A 14,252-nucleotide genomic window follows, 5' to 3' on the forward strand; every position below is an offset into this window, starting at 1 on the left:
CTTGTATTATTAATTAAATCATTTGCATCCACTATGGCTTTAATATATAATTATTTATCCTGATAACTAATTTGTGGAGGAATGCAAGGCTGCACTAGGCTTGCCATAGCACCTTTTCTGCTCAGTGCTCAGCCTGGTCTGCAGTGACAGCCCCGGTCCCTCCGGAAGGCGGGTGTCCCCGGTGCGAAAGGCGCGTGTCCCCGGTCCCTCCAGAAGGCGGGTGTCCCGGTGTGAAAGGTGGGTGTCCCCGGTCCCTCCGGAAGGCGGGTGTCCCCGGTCCCTCCGGATGGCGGGTGTCCCTGGTGCGAAAGGCGGGTGTCCCCGGTGTGAAAGGTGGGTGTCCCCGGTCCCTCCGGACGGCGGGTGTCCCTGGTGCGAAAGGCGGGTGTCCCCGGTGCGTGGGAGAAGGGGGCCCAAGGCAGAGGGAATCCCGCTCACCAGCCACATCCCACACTGGACCAGCCCCCCCACGGGACACACGGCCCCCCGCCTCCCAAATGAAACCCCCGGCAGCTCCGGCCCCTCCGCACGGGTTCCTTTATCAGTGGGGAGAGAGGAGCCCCGTTGCTCTAATGAAATGTTTTGGCTGGGTTCACAGCAAATGTATTCACCTAATAGACCTATTATTCCTCCTGTAGAGCAGACCGACTTCCCCATTGTGTTTTATCCTTTACCACATTAGAAGTTGTCTTTTATTCTGGCTTCAAAGCAGAGGCTGCCAGGCAATCGAAGGTACGGGGAGGTTTCGGTGGATGTAAAGCGCGGCGGGTAGCGGTGCCGGGCTCGCGGGACACGTTCCCACCAGCCTGTGCTCGTTTTCCTACACTCTGCCCCTTGAATCCAGCTCAGCAGCCTCCCCGCTCATATACGGGTCCCTGGGGCGGCTCCACGTGACAGCCACAGTTAATACGTTCCAGCCTGTCTGTCCCTTTGGTGTGTGATTACAATTCCTTGCGGTGCGAGGAGAGGGAGATGCAGTCGGCTCTGCGTCCCAGCTCGGGGCCTGGTGAGCAGTGGCACTTGGCTGTTTCTCCCCCATTAGGCCGATCTGTTCCAGCGGTGCCCAGCAGGAGCGGCGGCTCACGGGATCTGCGGCTCCTGCCCAGGACGCTGATGCAGAGGGTCCGTGTCCCCGCTGCCACCTGCAACACGGGGTGGTTGACCCAGTCCCGGGGAGCACGGCGCGGGCGCTGAGCGCTGCAGGACACCGTGCCTCCAGAAACCACAGAAAACGGGCAGAAAACGAGACGGAAAAAGGGAAGAGCACTCCGCACCTGCTCCCGCGCCTGCGGCAACACCGGCTTCGGTCACCGGATACCGGCCAGAAGTCTCTGTGGGCACAACCCGCACGGTGCAGCACCAGGTACCGGCACACATGAAACCACAGCTCCGATCGGTTGTTCTCCCTCGGCTCCCAACACATAAGAACCCTCCGCTGCCCTTTAACGGGTTTTTAACTCTGCCTGGGAAAACAAAACTCACCAAAAAAGCAACCCACAGCTAACAGATTAACGCTGTCAACAGGGAAAACGCCACCTAACAGAATCACAGAGCGAAAAGTTACAAACTCGCAATAGGTGACAAGTAATTATAGAACAGGAAAATGTATAGGGAACTCATTTGGGCGAGCAGCGACTGATTAACAGTCGCAACATTTCTTTTCTTTATTTATGGCCTGGCATCGTGGAAAATTGATATGAAACACTCCATCTACTCCACAGCTAGTGACATGCTCTGCAAATGAAGAGTCTGGGAGGAAACCAGCCTGAAGGATCCCCACGGTTCCTCAGCCTCCCCCGCCGCTGCCGCGTCCCTCACGGCGGTGACGCGGCCCCACGGCGCCAGCTCAGCATCCCGCCCGTGGGTTGGTGGCCATCGCCTCCTGGACAGAGACCCTGCAGCGCCCCGCAGGCGCTGCTGATGGCAGTGAGTAGGTCCAGGTTACATATATATATATATATATATATATATTTGTATATCAGTGCTCAGCGCCTGCGCTGCCTGAGCCGCCCCTGAACACTCCTCCCCGGTGGGGTGGCAGTTAACTGGGGTGGGATGAGCCCACGACCCTCGCACCCAAAGCCTGGCCGCTGGCAGAGGTGCTGCAATAGGAGACAAGCCCTGTCCCCTCTGCTTCCACCTCACTGAGGAGCATTAAACACCAACACCAACCTCCGAGCGTCCGGCCCTCAGCCACGACGGGAGCAGCTCTGCCACAGACCCAGCGACACGGCCCCAGCGATGCGGGCTTGGCGGTGGAAAATGGCTTTTCATAGAAAACAGCAGCAGCAGTTCATCGCTCAGAACAGAACATCTCCTTGTTCGCCTCACAAGCACCATCTCTTTTCAAGATCCTGCGTTTGGTGCTGGAACACAAATGGTTTTAGCACAAAGAGGAGCTGAAAGGAGAAAAGCTTCAAATTTGTTAAAAACAGAATACTCCAGTTCATCCGAAACAGTTTAAAAACTTACAATTCCCGCATGTTCTCTGCACGACCCGTTCCCCTCTGGTCCTGGTTCTCAGGTCTGGGCTCCTGCTCCACTTGCTCAGGGGTCTCCTCCAAACCGCTCGTCCCCCACGTGCCACCTCTGCCAGGGCTGCGCAGGCGCTGCCGGCACCGGGGAGGACTCGGGGGGCTCCAGCAGCCTGAGCCACGCGGGGAGGGTCAGCGGGTACCACCTGCGAGCAAGAGAGTGACACAATTAGCACCTGGGTTCAGCAGGACAAGCGAAAGTCTCCTCTAACCTTCCCGAGTCAGGTAAAGCTCAGGGCAGCCCTTTAAGAGGGATGCTCAGTTAGGAAACACGGTTGATTTAAATGCAAATTACTGAAAAAACACAACTTTCTTTATTAAAATGCAAATTGCACATCAAGCCGGCTGCCTCCTGCACCTCTCCGGCTGCTAAATCGAAGCCCAGGACTGCCGGGTGCTGACAGCACGTGGAGCCTCGTGCCACTGCCCCAGCAAGGGGACAGGGTGACACCGAGGGGACAGGGAGCCACAGTGACACCGGGGGGATGGGGTGACACCGAGGGGACAGGGAGCCACAGTGACACCGGGGGGATGGGGTGACACCGAGGGGACAGGGAGCCACAGTGACACCGGGGGGATGGGGTGACACCGAGGGGATGGGGTGACACCGAGGGGCCGGGCTGGAGCACCAGTGGGTGCAGCCCCGGTGAACGTGGCACAAGGAGCCGCTTGGGCACACGGGGCAGTTTCCGTTCCCCAGGAAAGGATTTAATTGCCTTCTGGAAGATCTGCGTCTGACCACCCAGCTGTCCTGGTGTTTCTTCCTCCACGGGGCATGATTTGGACTTTTTCTTTCACTTCCTATTACCGTTCCCCTCATCCTCTCCTCCAGCCCTTTCCCGCCCTTCACCCCGCATCTCCCGCCCTGTCCTTCCCCGCTCTGGCTTTCAAACATCCTTGTTCTGATGTTTAGCAAGGGAAATGTCACCACGAGACACTGCGAGGCTTGGAGATGGCCCTGAAATCAAACCCCTCCATGTAAACAGCCCAGAGCGCTGACAGGGTGCAGCAAACAAAGTGCAGATCAGGACGGGACACGAGTGAACCTCTGATTAGTGACGGGCGGACGGGGCTGCCCCAGCGTCCCAGCCCCTGCTGCAGCACCGCGGGGCCTGGGCCAGGTCCATCGGGGTCACCTCCTCCATGTCACGTTTGTGGAACGCGATGGGGAGAGCTGGTGGGTGCCGGTGTCCCCGCCGTGGACAGGAACCCGTGCCAGCTGCTATGGGACACTACAGCAAACCTGGAGAAGAACAACTTTCTTACTTTCAGCTATTTATGGAAATACCCGTTTTGCTTAGATTATTTAAAAATATAACAAAAACCAGGAGTAAAAGGACTCACAAAGCCCCACTCCCCCATGCAGCTCTGGAGATGTTCTGCCAAGCAAAGCCCCTGACAGGTCAAACTCTCCATCATCCTCCCCCCTCTTCCTTCCACACTAGCACCATTTAATCAGCATTTGGTGTTCGGCATCCAGCACACCAGGCTCAGCGTCAGGCACACGCCAGGTCCGTGAAGCATTGCTGCATCCATCACTGTCCCACCTTCCTCCCGGGCGCGGCTCCTGCACCTCCCGAAGCACTTGGTGCAAAGGCACCGCACGGGCGCCGAGCCAGCGCAGAACTCACCGCTCCCGAAGAATGAGCTGGACCCGCTGTTCCCCAAACGGGGCCCCGTCTGCTGCTGGTAGAGCTGATGTATTTATTTTCATTACATTTAATCCGGGGATATTCTCCTCCTGCCCCCCCGCCAGGCTGGTTGCTGAAGCAGCGGGGCTTGGGACAGGAGCCACCTTCCAGATGATTTCTTACTCGGAGACGCCAGGTCTGTGTTCCTGTCCCATTTAATTAACACAGAGGGAGAAATGGGTTGCACTGGAAGTCGCTGTGCTCTGCCTCGCCACATGGCACAGAAAACTGCCCCGAGCCTCCTGCTCCCGATCCCGAGGTGGAACAGCAGCACCAGCCGGAGCCGCCGTCCCCAGACAGAGCGGAGCAGAGCAGAGCAGGGTTCACCAAACCCCCCGGAGATCCGCCCTGGGGCTCCAGCTCCCCAGCCTGGGACATGAACAGCCCAGCTCTCCCTGCCCGTCACCCGGACCCGAATCACCAGTGAAACGTGTCTCCGTCCCCACCGCTGCCTGCGCCTGCTTCTGAAACAACAGCTAAACAACCTCCCTCTCCTCGGCCGCATAAATCACCCGGACGGGCTGAAGTGACACAGGCAAGCGGCCGAGGTTTGAAACAGTTTTCCTGGCCAGGGATAAAAATAAATTAAATAGGAGGCAGAGAAACGCTGTGACCGGCTTGGCTCGCAGCGCTGGCGCAGGGAAGAGCCGTTTGGGGCCTTGGTGGAGGGGGGATTCAGCAGACCAGGTGCTGCTCTCTGCCCCGTGACGGGTCCCTGGCACAGCCCCTACGCAGCATCTGCAGCACCCCCGGGGTGCGATGGCCCGCACAAACCGGCACGGGAAGCAGGGAAAGCATTAGGGCCAGACAGAATAACACACTTGTGTGATCAGTGCTAAATTATGTAGTGCAACTTACAGGGGAAATATCTTTAAAGACTAGATTTCCCATTGTGAAGAATTGTTCGCTGTTTAGAAGCACACTAATTATTCCTTTAAACAAGGATGAGCTATAAGTAATTTAAGGGCTTTATCACTCACACTTAGCAATAATGAAATTGAGTGAGTGGCAATAAATAAATCCCAGAACAAAAGGAAGGTGGCAGATTTCCCTCCGGGAGCAAGCGGGGAAGCAGGACGGCACTTCCCGCGGTCGCAGCGGCGGCGGGTGAGGAGGACACGGGTGGCCCAGGGAACGTGTCCCCAGTTTGGGCTGCAGAGGAGACGTCGAGTCCCGTCCTGCCCACGGCCGAGGGGCTGGTGCTGAGCGCCCCGGCAGAGCCCGCGGCTCCGGACACCGAGGGGCGCCCTTGGCCGGCCCTGCCGATCCGCACACCCGCGATCGCATCCATCCCAACCGCGTGCTCGGGGTGACGCTGAGATCGCACCCGCTGAGCTGCTCTCGGTCAGGGCCAGGAGGCCCCCGCTGCTCGGCCACACGTCGGGTCGCGCCACGGACGGTAAAGAACAAAAGCCTAATCCCGGATTTCGCACCCTGCTGTCCACACGCGTTGACTTTCAGAGCCTTTCAATCCGGTTTTCCCCTGCTGGAACCCGGGCTGGGGCTACGCGACCAACGAGAACGCAATGAACTGCATCTCTCCCCCAGCAGTTAATTCTCACTCCCTGCATTCTTAATATTCAATTACTATTTATGTAACGTGCAGCAAAGGATTATCCTATTAAACCTAAATTAAGTGCTTCGTTCATTAATTAATACATCTTATTTCAAGTGCTGCCAATGTTTATCCCTGGCAATATAATATTTAAAACCCAAACGCACAAATGAAGGAAAGGGAGCTTGTTTGCTTGTTGCTCTTCCATTTGCTCAGAGATGCTCATGCGTTACCGAGCCCGTGCACCGTTCACCAGCAGCTCGGCACCAGGGACTTGCCCACAACAGCAGCAGAGCAGAAAACCAGGTATTTGGAGGCGGTGTCTGGTGTCCCTGGGGAAGGAGGCACTGGAGGGTCGGCCCCTTCCATCCCTCTATTTCCTCCCTTTCAGTTTTAACACAACAGGGAAAGTTCTTTCCCCAGCCCTATGTTGCCTTCCCAACCGTGCTCCACCAGGCACAGACACGCGTGACTCCAGCGCTGGTGTCCCTGGGGACCCCGGCTGTCCCTGTCCCATGGAGCCACCAGCGCGGTCGGGTCACGGCGTGGGGTGGATCTCAGCAGGACATGGTTTGCAGTGGGTGCTCAGCGAGTGCTCAGCAGCTCCGTGGCGCTGCCGGGAGAACCTGGTGCTCGTTCCAGCCCTGAGCTCCCCGGAGCCGCAGCCCAGCGTTCCAGCCCTGAGCTCCCCGGAGCCGCAGCCCAGCGTTCCAGCCCTGAGCTCCCCGGAGCCGCAGTCCAGCGCCGCTCGACCTCCGTGGAATTACCCCCGAGACAAACTGGCCCAGAGACCCACAGCACTGGCAGCAAGTGCCGGGAAACAGCGCGAGATCTAAATTAAGTCGAGAGCCTCTTTTCGAAACAAATTCCTTCTCCAAGAACCAAACCCAGACTTCATTATAACAACTCAATTATACAGGAGGCTGAGCTCCAGCGCGCTTGCGGAGACAAGAAGTTCGCCGCGAGTATTTCACACTCCGCTCAAATTATACCTTCCCCTCAGCACAAATGGGAGGTTTGGTGAACAACACACATTTCCCCAACGCTGCTTGGAAAACAAATTACAGCAACGCCTGTTCAGAGGCAGAACCGGAGCTTCTGCACCAATGGCGTCTGTCCCGGGCTGGATTTGGGCACCGGCTCATCACCCCGCCGGGAGCATCCGCCTCCCTCCCCAAATTCCCACCTCCACACAACCCCGCCCAGCAAGCGGCACCCCCAGCAGCGCCGGGGACCCCCGCCCCAAAGCTCAGCTGATGAAACACGAACGCGGGGCCTCTGTCCCTTCTCAGAAGCACCGGGGAACGGTTTTGTCTCGTTCCCACTCTCTCGGTTTCCACCAGCGCAGCAGCTTCCCCGGCTCACAGGGAGGTCACGAGATTCCATGTTCGTTATAGAAATCCATCAAACCGCCTCGGGAGAAGAACACAAACCACCACAACCCGCAGGAAATCTTCCCGCCTGTTATTTTCTGGGATGAAGGAGCAAAAAAACTGAACCAGAAAGAAGAAGAATTTACAGGTAATTTCCTTGTCAAAAGTTCCAGTCTATAAATACAATCAAGATAAGACTGACACTGCAAATAGCTCCTTTTCTCTCCTGAATGAATTATTCAATTCACCACTGATCCTCTCTAACTGCTTTATATTGCCTTCTGCTTTCCCTATTTATTTTACTTTATTTAGTTCTGTGGAGAAGCGCTGCCGATAATTGGAATGAACGCGGGCAAAGGCAGATTGGGCACATCCCCCCAGCTCCTCTCCCGGTGCCAGAACCGTCCCCAGCTGGAGCGGGCGGCACTGACCCGGGTGTCCTCTGCGCCACGGCAGCAGCAGCGGGGCCGGTGTCCCCATCACCGCTGCCTTGGATGGGGCTGGACTCTTGGGAGAGGCTTCTCCAGGCTGCAGAGAGCCCTCAGGCCAGGGGAGCTCCGTGTGCCCGCATTCCCCTCCCCAAATTACGGAGAAAACCCCCTCTGACACCCGGGGAATGGTGACAACCCTGCTGAGCTGCAAACCAGCCCCGAGAGAGCTGCGGACTGGAGGTTTGGAGCTCAGAGACAGCCAAGCACAGGGAGATCCTCCTCGATCACGTCCCTTAACTGCCCGTCCCTGGAGAGCTGGCAGCCTGGGTTACGGAGCCTGGGTTACAGAGCCCGGGTTATGGAGCCCGGGTTACGGAGCCCGGGTTACGGAGCAGGGGATTCATGGCTCCACACCCACCAAGGAGCTTTTCATACAGTCAGGAACCCCAGTACCACACCAACAGAGTCACTGCAGTCAGCGCTGGAGAGCCAGGGAATCACAGAACCACCGCTACTGAAGAAAGGAAAACCATAAACAGAAAGAACCACACAACTGTGCAACCACAGCAAAAGCCAATAACAATCCTCCCAGCAAACAGCACCGCTCCACCGCGGCCAGGACGGTGATCCGGTCACACCGACAGCGTCGGTCGGTCCGCGAGCAGCAGCTTCTCGGGGAGGTTTGAACCCGGGAGGGGGTGAGAACGTCATAAACCCAAGTGTGACGGGGGCAGAGGAGCAGAAAAGGGGAAAACTGAAACAGAAGCCAGACAAATAAAATCTCCTTCTAATCATGAAACAAATCATGTGGGGTTTTATTTTTTTCCCCAAGGGCAGGTTTCAGCCAGGGCAACATTTCTTTAGGTTATTGATTGGCAATTAGAGATGTGTTTCAGCTGCTTCTCTGGTGCGTCCCTGCGACTCCCTCCACAGACCTATTTCCACCTGCGGTGGGGCCGGGAAAGCGCGACCCACAGCTCTGCCCGGCCCGGGGGGACGGGGAACGCGGCTTTCGGAAACGGCCAAATACCTGGGAAGGGGGAGAAATAACCTCGATTCGACCCAGCGGGAAGCACCCCCTTGTTGTGGGAGGAGAGGATGCTCCCGGGCTGGACCTGGGGGGCAGGCTGCAGAACAGCGTGATGGAGACTCGGTTAGAGCCATCACACCCAAGCGCCTCCCCGCCAGGAACACACAGAGGAAAATCACCAGCGTCCCGCGGAGGAGAGGCCAGAGCCCTTCTGTAGCAGCAGCTCTCAAACCTTTTATTTGGTTCCTTGTAAAAAGGGGAGCTTAAAAGGAAAAGAAATAACAAACAAACGGATTTCTCTTCATATAATTCGCGAGGGCTCCTGGTGCATTGTAAACGCACGCCTTTATCCAACAGGCAATTTGATGAATTTCATAGACTGCTTTTGTATTGCTGTTTGCGAGCAGCAGCCTCTACGGAAATTGTGGCTGGCTTAATGCTCTCTTTAGCACGCGGCATAATTGCCCCCCGCAATTTGTTGCTTGGAAAGGTTACCAAAAAATAAAGGAAGGAAGTGAAGAGTGACTTTGTTGGCCGGGGAGCAAGGGAGAGAAGATAGCGAAAGCTGATGGAATTTGAAATGCAATTTATTCCAGGTCAAGGCACGCAGTCGCGGGGAGGCGCAGGCCAGTCCCGCCGCCCAGGGCTCCCCGGCGCAGCCGGAGCCGCGGCCCACGCGGACGGAGCTTCTCGCTCCGCACGGACGGGTCCAACAACCCCAGCTCGGCAGCAGCGTGTCCCTGTGCCCCGGGGCTGGGACCCTGCACGTCCCGCACACCCGACACAGGGGGGTGAACGGCAAATCCAGAGGAGAGGAAGAGGAAACCCCCCGGAAAGGCTGGCATGGGGGGTGCGGGGAGGACGCGGGGGGCGCGGGCAGGATGCGGGCAGGATGCGGGGGGCGTGGGCACGCAGACAGCAGGCACTGTTTATTAATTTTCTGCTTGGCTGCGTTCGGTGCCATAGCTCCGAGATCATGGAGCCGCTCCACACTCTATTAAATAATTCAATCTGCGAAGAATCCAAGTGTGTAAGCGAACACTCTTATGCGTCTTAAAATTTAATTGCAGAGCTAAACAAGATTAAGTGCAAGGAAGACATAAAAGATACGAAAATAGATGCCGTGGCTTTTGCTTCTCTCGCTGCCCGAGCCCCGTGCAGGAGCCTTTCCCCATTTTTCACACTCCGCCTCTGAAGAGCCTGAGCCTCTTTTCATCCGCTCCCCCTCCTCTTGTTCTATTTACAGCTGTGTTTGCAAGCAGCAGGCTCGCAAATCACTTAATATCCATTAGAGCAGCTCCGTTCACCCTGCGAGGCTCCGGCTCTGGCAGCCGTTCCGTGATAAATCCTCGTGTTGGAGGGTTTAGGGAACGAGGCGCCAGCGCTCGCTCCGGCAGCCCCTGCGCAGCGGAGCCCCCCTGCCCGCGCTGGCGGCTGCTCCCGCTAACGCTCTCCTCGCCCCTTTGTCCCCCGCCGTGCCCACACACCCGGCACCCACGAACGGGCAGCCGGGAGGGTAAATTCCGGCTCCCTGTGAGCCGTGTGTAGCTCCAGACCCCCCCGCCCAGGCCCAGGGACAACAGCTCTAAAGCATCCCCGTGCCCTGAGCCCCTGCCCAGCCACCTGCACCAGCGCGGCCGGCCTGGCAACCTCAGACATGGGGCAAGCGTCTCGGCTTTCCCTGGGAAGAGGCAGCGAGCCCGTCTCGCGGGACGGGGCAGCAAAGAACCCAGCGCTCAAAGTTCGAAACTCCAGACTCCATCCCACGCAGAAACACACGTTAGTCACGTCTGAGGTGACTAAGAACAGGCTGCGAGGCTGCAAGCGCAGATGTGAGCATTAGAGATGGCTCAGAACACCTGCAAGTGCAGGAACACCTGCTCCTGCCCCAACAGTGACTGCCAGCCCGGGGCTCCCCCGGCAGCCGCTCCAGCCGCGCTCCCACCTGCTTCCCAAGCCCTCGGCCACCGGCACCAAGCGGCTCTCGGCCCCCGGCCCACAGTGACCCACAAGGGGGATTTTGGGGTGCAGACACAACCTTGTAGGGAACATGGGGCTGAGCATCTCCTCCCTGTGGCTCCAGCCCTGCTCCTGTTTGCTCACAGCTGCATGGCGGGGATGAGGGAGCTGAGCATCACCGCGGAGGGCAGAGGGGGAAGAAGGAAATACAGGATAATTACAGGGGAATCAGGTCAGAGCCCTCCTGGGGAACGGGGCCACTTTGGGAGACACGGCACCAGGCAACGACACAGACCTGCCCAGCCCTGCGTCTGGGGGCAATTAGTATTTCATGAACTTCACCACTCTTAATAAAGTTGTCATGAATGAAGAGCTCTGCACAGGGGAAAGGGAACATCTGAAACACTTTCCATGTCGGAGGGGACAGCGCAGGGCTGTCACCTGTCACGCTGGGCTCCAACACCTCACGTCACAGCAGGACGTGCTCCCAAAGCAGCCCAGCTCACACCCCACCATCACCGCACCGGGCTGCTCCGCGCCCCGGCCAGCTCGGCACCGGCAGCTGCGCCCCAGCGCCGCGGGAACGCGGCTTCGAGCGGCGGTTTGTAACGTCGGCAGCGTCACCCCCGCTTACAGCCGCGTGCGGCGGGAACTATCGCCTGTCAGTTGTTTCCCACTGCACGCATGGGAGCCGTACAAAATGTCACCGCAAAAAATAAGCGTCACGCAAAGGTGGTGCGTGCTCATTTCTCTGCTGGCAGGTCAATCACAGGTCTGACTGTGTGGGAAAAGCGAGCTCACACCCCCCGCAAGCCTGCCCGCACCCAAACAAGGCTCCACTGAACTTCATCTTTGCTGTTCACACGGGCTTGCAGATGTATTAATAGAATTCCTCTGCAATGGGCAAGAAGCGACACCTAAGGCTACTTCATCTTCATGTGTGCTGCTGCCGGGCTTTCTGCTGCTGCTGGCTGCGGTGACACAGGCTGCCGGGGATGCAAACCGCCACAACCCGCTCCAGCTCCCACTGCTTGTGATCCCATCAGAAGGTCCCCGAGATGGGGGGGGTGTTTGCTGGGCGGGGGCACGAGCAGCAGAGGCAGCAGAAAACGAGCTGCAAGCGAGCGCTCGAGCTGCTGCACGCGCCCGTGGCCGAGCCGGCGCGGTGACGCCGGGCACCCAGCACGTGGTCAGACGTGAATGTCCCCTCCCAAAAACGTCCAGAGGTGGCACATCCAAGGCCACACACATGTCCCTGTGTGCACCCCGCCGGTGACAGATCACGGTTATAACATTTATAGTGATTGACGGACGGCATAGCAACAAGTGAATTAAACAGGCGCTTGCTCTGACATGAGTGGCGGTAAATGTCATAAAAGATCAACCATTATATTCCTAACGCGGCTTTCCCACCGCTGAGCGGAACCGATGGAGGTGATTTAGTGGAAACGAAGGCTGCGGCGAACACACGGCGGTTTGCAGCGGGGCCGCGTCCTGCTCAGAGCGCCGGCACCCAGCGCCAGCACCGGCACCCAGTGCCTCGTATCTGCCAGGTACAGGTCCCAGGTCACCCCCTGGGGGCAGAGGACCCTCCCACCCCCCGAATCAGAGGCACCGCGCCCCAACCCCTCTCAGCTCCACTGCAGGCAAGGTACCGCGTCTCCTCCTTTCCCTGCAACACGAACACCAGGCTGGGAGTGACGAGACCAGCAGAGCAGCTGTGAGATGTGAGACCCGCCTGTGGCCTTTCCTGAACCGTCACCCAGGACATCCCAACGCCACCAGCCCCCAGGACCCGCCTGCCTGGGGACATCAGCAGCCAGCTGAAAAACGGATGGCATTTCGCGTGGCACCCCGACCCCGCGGCTCTGCCCGCCCCCGCACAGCACACTCCTCCAAAACACCCCCCCCAAAAATATCCGTATTCCAAGGACACCTGCCCCCAAAATAACGTTATTTTCCAGTAGTGCCACTTTAAATCTCAAGCAATTGAAAAACCAATTTGCACTCAGAAACATTCAATTTGTTTGCAGGTGTTTTCCCCTAAGCCGCGCAGGGTAATTGGGGCTGGCAGAGCACGCAGGGGAGCCCCAGGCAGATGCCACAAAGCTCGGCGGGGCCGGGACGGCGTGTGAGACACGACAGGGAGTCGTGGGGCCGGGCAGCGCTGCCGCAGCGGGAGATTCATTTGTCTCGTCAAACGAACGGGGCGAGACACGAGCCAGGCTGAACCACCCGGGCTCAGTGTGCAAACCGGCCCTGGCGCGGAGGGGACACGGCGAGGACAGCGAGGGACACCGAGGACAGAGACACGTGCTGAGGACACTCAGCTCTTTGCCCATCTCAGAGATGGGAGGTGAGAAGGTCAGAAAAGGGGGAAGAAGCCAAGGGGTCCGGCTGCGGGAGAGCGGCCGTGAGCGACAGGAGGAGCGGGCTGACGGCAGAGCACGCAGGTTAATGAGTAATCAATGCATATTTCAATTAACTGTTCAGCAGTCACTAGAAAGTCCCACGTGCCTAACGCCATGAGTTCGAGTTACAGGGATGAGAACTCAAGAACCTCAGCTCTTCAGAAAACGAGCTCAGACCAGATATTTCCAAAACCTACTGCAAGACGACTCAGTGAAACAACTGAATTCTTGTTCCCAGAGTTCACTGATTTCTGTTCTTCTCCCACCTCAGTAACACAAACCAGCCCCAGTTCTGCCCATTCTCTGTGCAAAGCCGGGCAGCTCCGTCCCGCACGGCTCCAACAAGAACCCGAAATCCAGCTCCGTCTGCTCTCCCCTGTTATTTACCCTCAGACCAACGACACCCTGCAGCACCTCCCGCCGCGCTGCCGTGCTCCCGGTGCCGGCAGCCGCCTGCGTTCACCATGGGATGGAGCTCGGCCAGCAGCGCTGCTGCCACACAGACTGCTGCCAATAGCTATTTGCTGCCGGCACGAGGTGGCACGTCTGGGTCTGGACTGGGATCACTAGTGAACCCGGGAGACGCTCTGCTGAGCGACACGGGTCACGGAGCACCCGGGGCAGCCGCGACCGCGGGACGGGGACGCTGACACGCAGCCTGCCATGAGATCTGCTCTTCCCAGCGAGAAGGAAGAGCGACTGACCCCAAACCCAACTCATCCATCAACTTAATCGTCGTCCTGACACCCCGTACCCCAGGCCCTCACCTTCTGGCAACTGCTTTAAGGTGTGCAGCTATTGATCCTGCACCTGCCCCTGTGATTGGAGCCTAAAACCTAATGCCTGAGACGTCCAGCCAAGCCCAAACCTCTCAAATCATCTTGACACGTTTAGGAGGTGCCGGGCGCTTCATCCTCCCCGGTCCGATATGTAATTATGTACGTGTCACCATGATGTAGGTGTTTGGCAGAGCAATAAAACCCCAGGGGCCATGACAGCGGCCGCTGCCGTTCCACGCCGCCCGCGAGAGCGTTGGCTGCCAATTTCTTTCTGTACTTAGACCGGGGGAAACGGAGCTCAATAAAGCAGCGTGTGGATCACAGCAGAAAGTTTGTCTTGAAAAACAGGTGGAGAAGACGTCAGAGCTGCTGTCAGCCCCGGCCTGTGCGGGTTTTAGCGTCATTCACCTTCTCCCCGTCCTGCTGCAGGGCTGCCGCCCGGCGAGGGCTCTGCAGGCGAGAGCTGGCCGGGCAGCCCGCACCGCAGGA

General features: G+C 58.1%; 1 protein-coding gene across 20 annotated transcripts in view; it reads right to left on the minus strand.

The window, feature by feature from the left end:
• Positions 1-14,252, minus strand: part of LOC110355490 (uncharacterized) — a 53,360-nt gene that overhangs the window by 11,626 nt on the left and 27,482 nt on the right. For 9 of the 20 annotated variants that reach the window (XM_065039130.1, XM_065039128.1, XM_065039125.1 and 6 more), the window contains exons 1-5: positions 3,581-4,159; positions 2,473-2,680; positions 2,173-2,366; positions 1,275-1,463; positions 113-1,142 (exon numbers count right to left, since the gene is read on the minus strand). In XM_065039130.1, coding sequence (XP_064895202.1) covers positions 113-657 — 545 coding nt within the window. In that variant the 5' untranslated portion in view covers positions 658-1,142; positions 1,275-1,463; positions 2,173-2,366; positions 2,473-2,680; positions 3,581-4,159. The other 11 variants (XR_010467659.1, XR_010467658.1, XR_010467661.1 and 8 more) reach the window with 8 other exon arrangements.

This window comes from Columba livia, chromosome 22, assembly GCF_036013475.1.
Source record: "Columba livia isolate bColLiv1 breed racing homer chromosome 22, bColLiv1.pat.W.v2, whole genome shotgun sequence".
Taxonomy (NCBI): Eukaryota; Metazoa; Chordata; class Aves; order Columbiformes; family Columbidae; genus Columba; species Columba livia.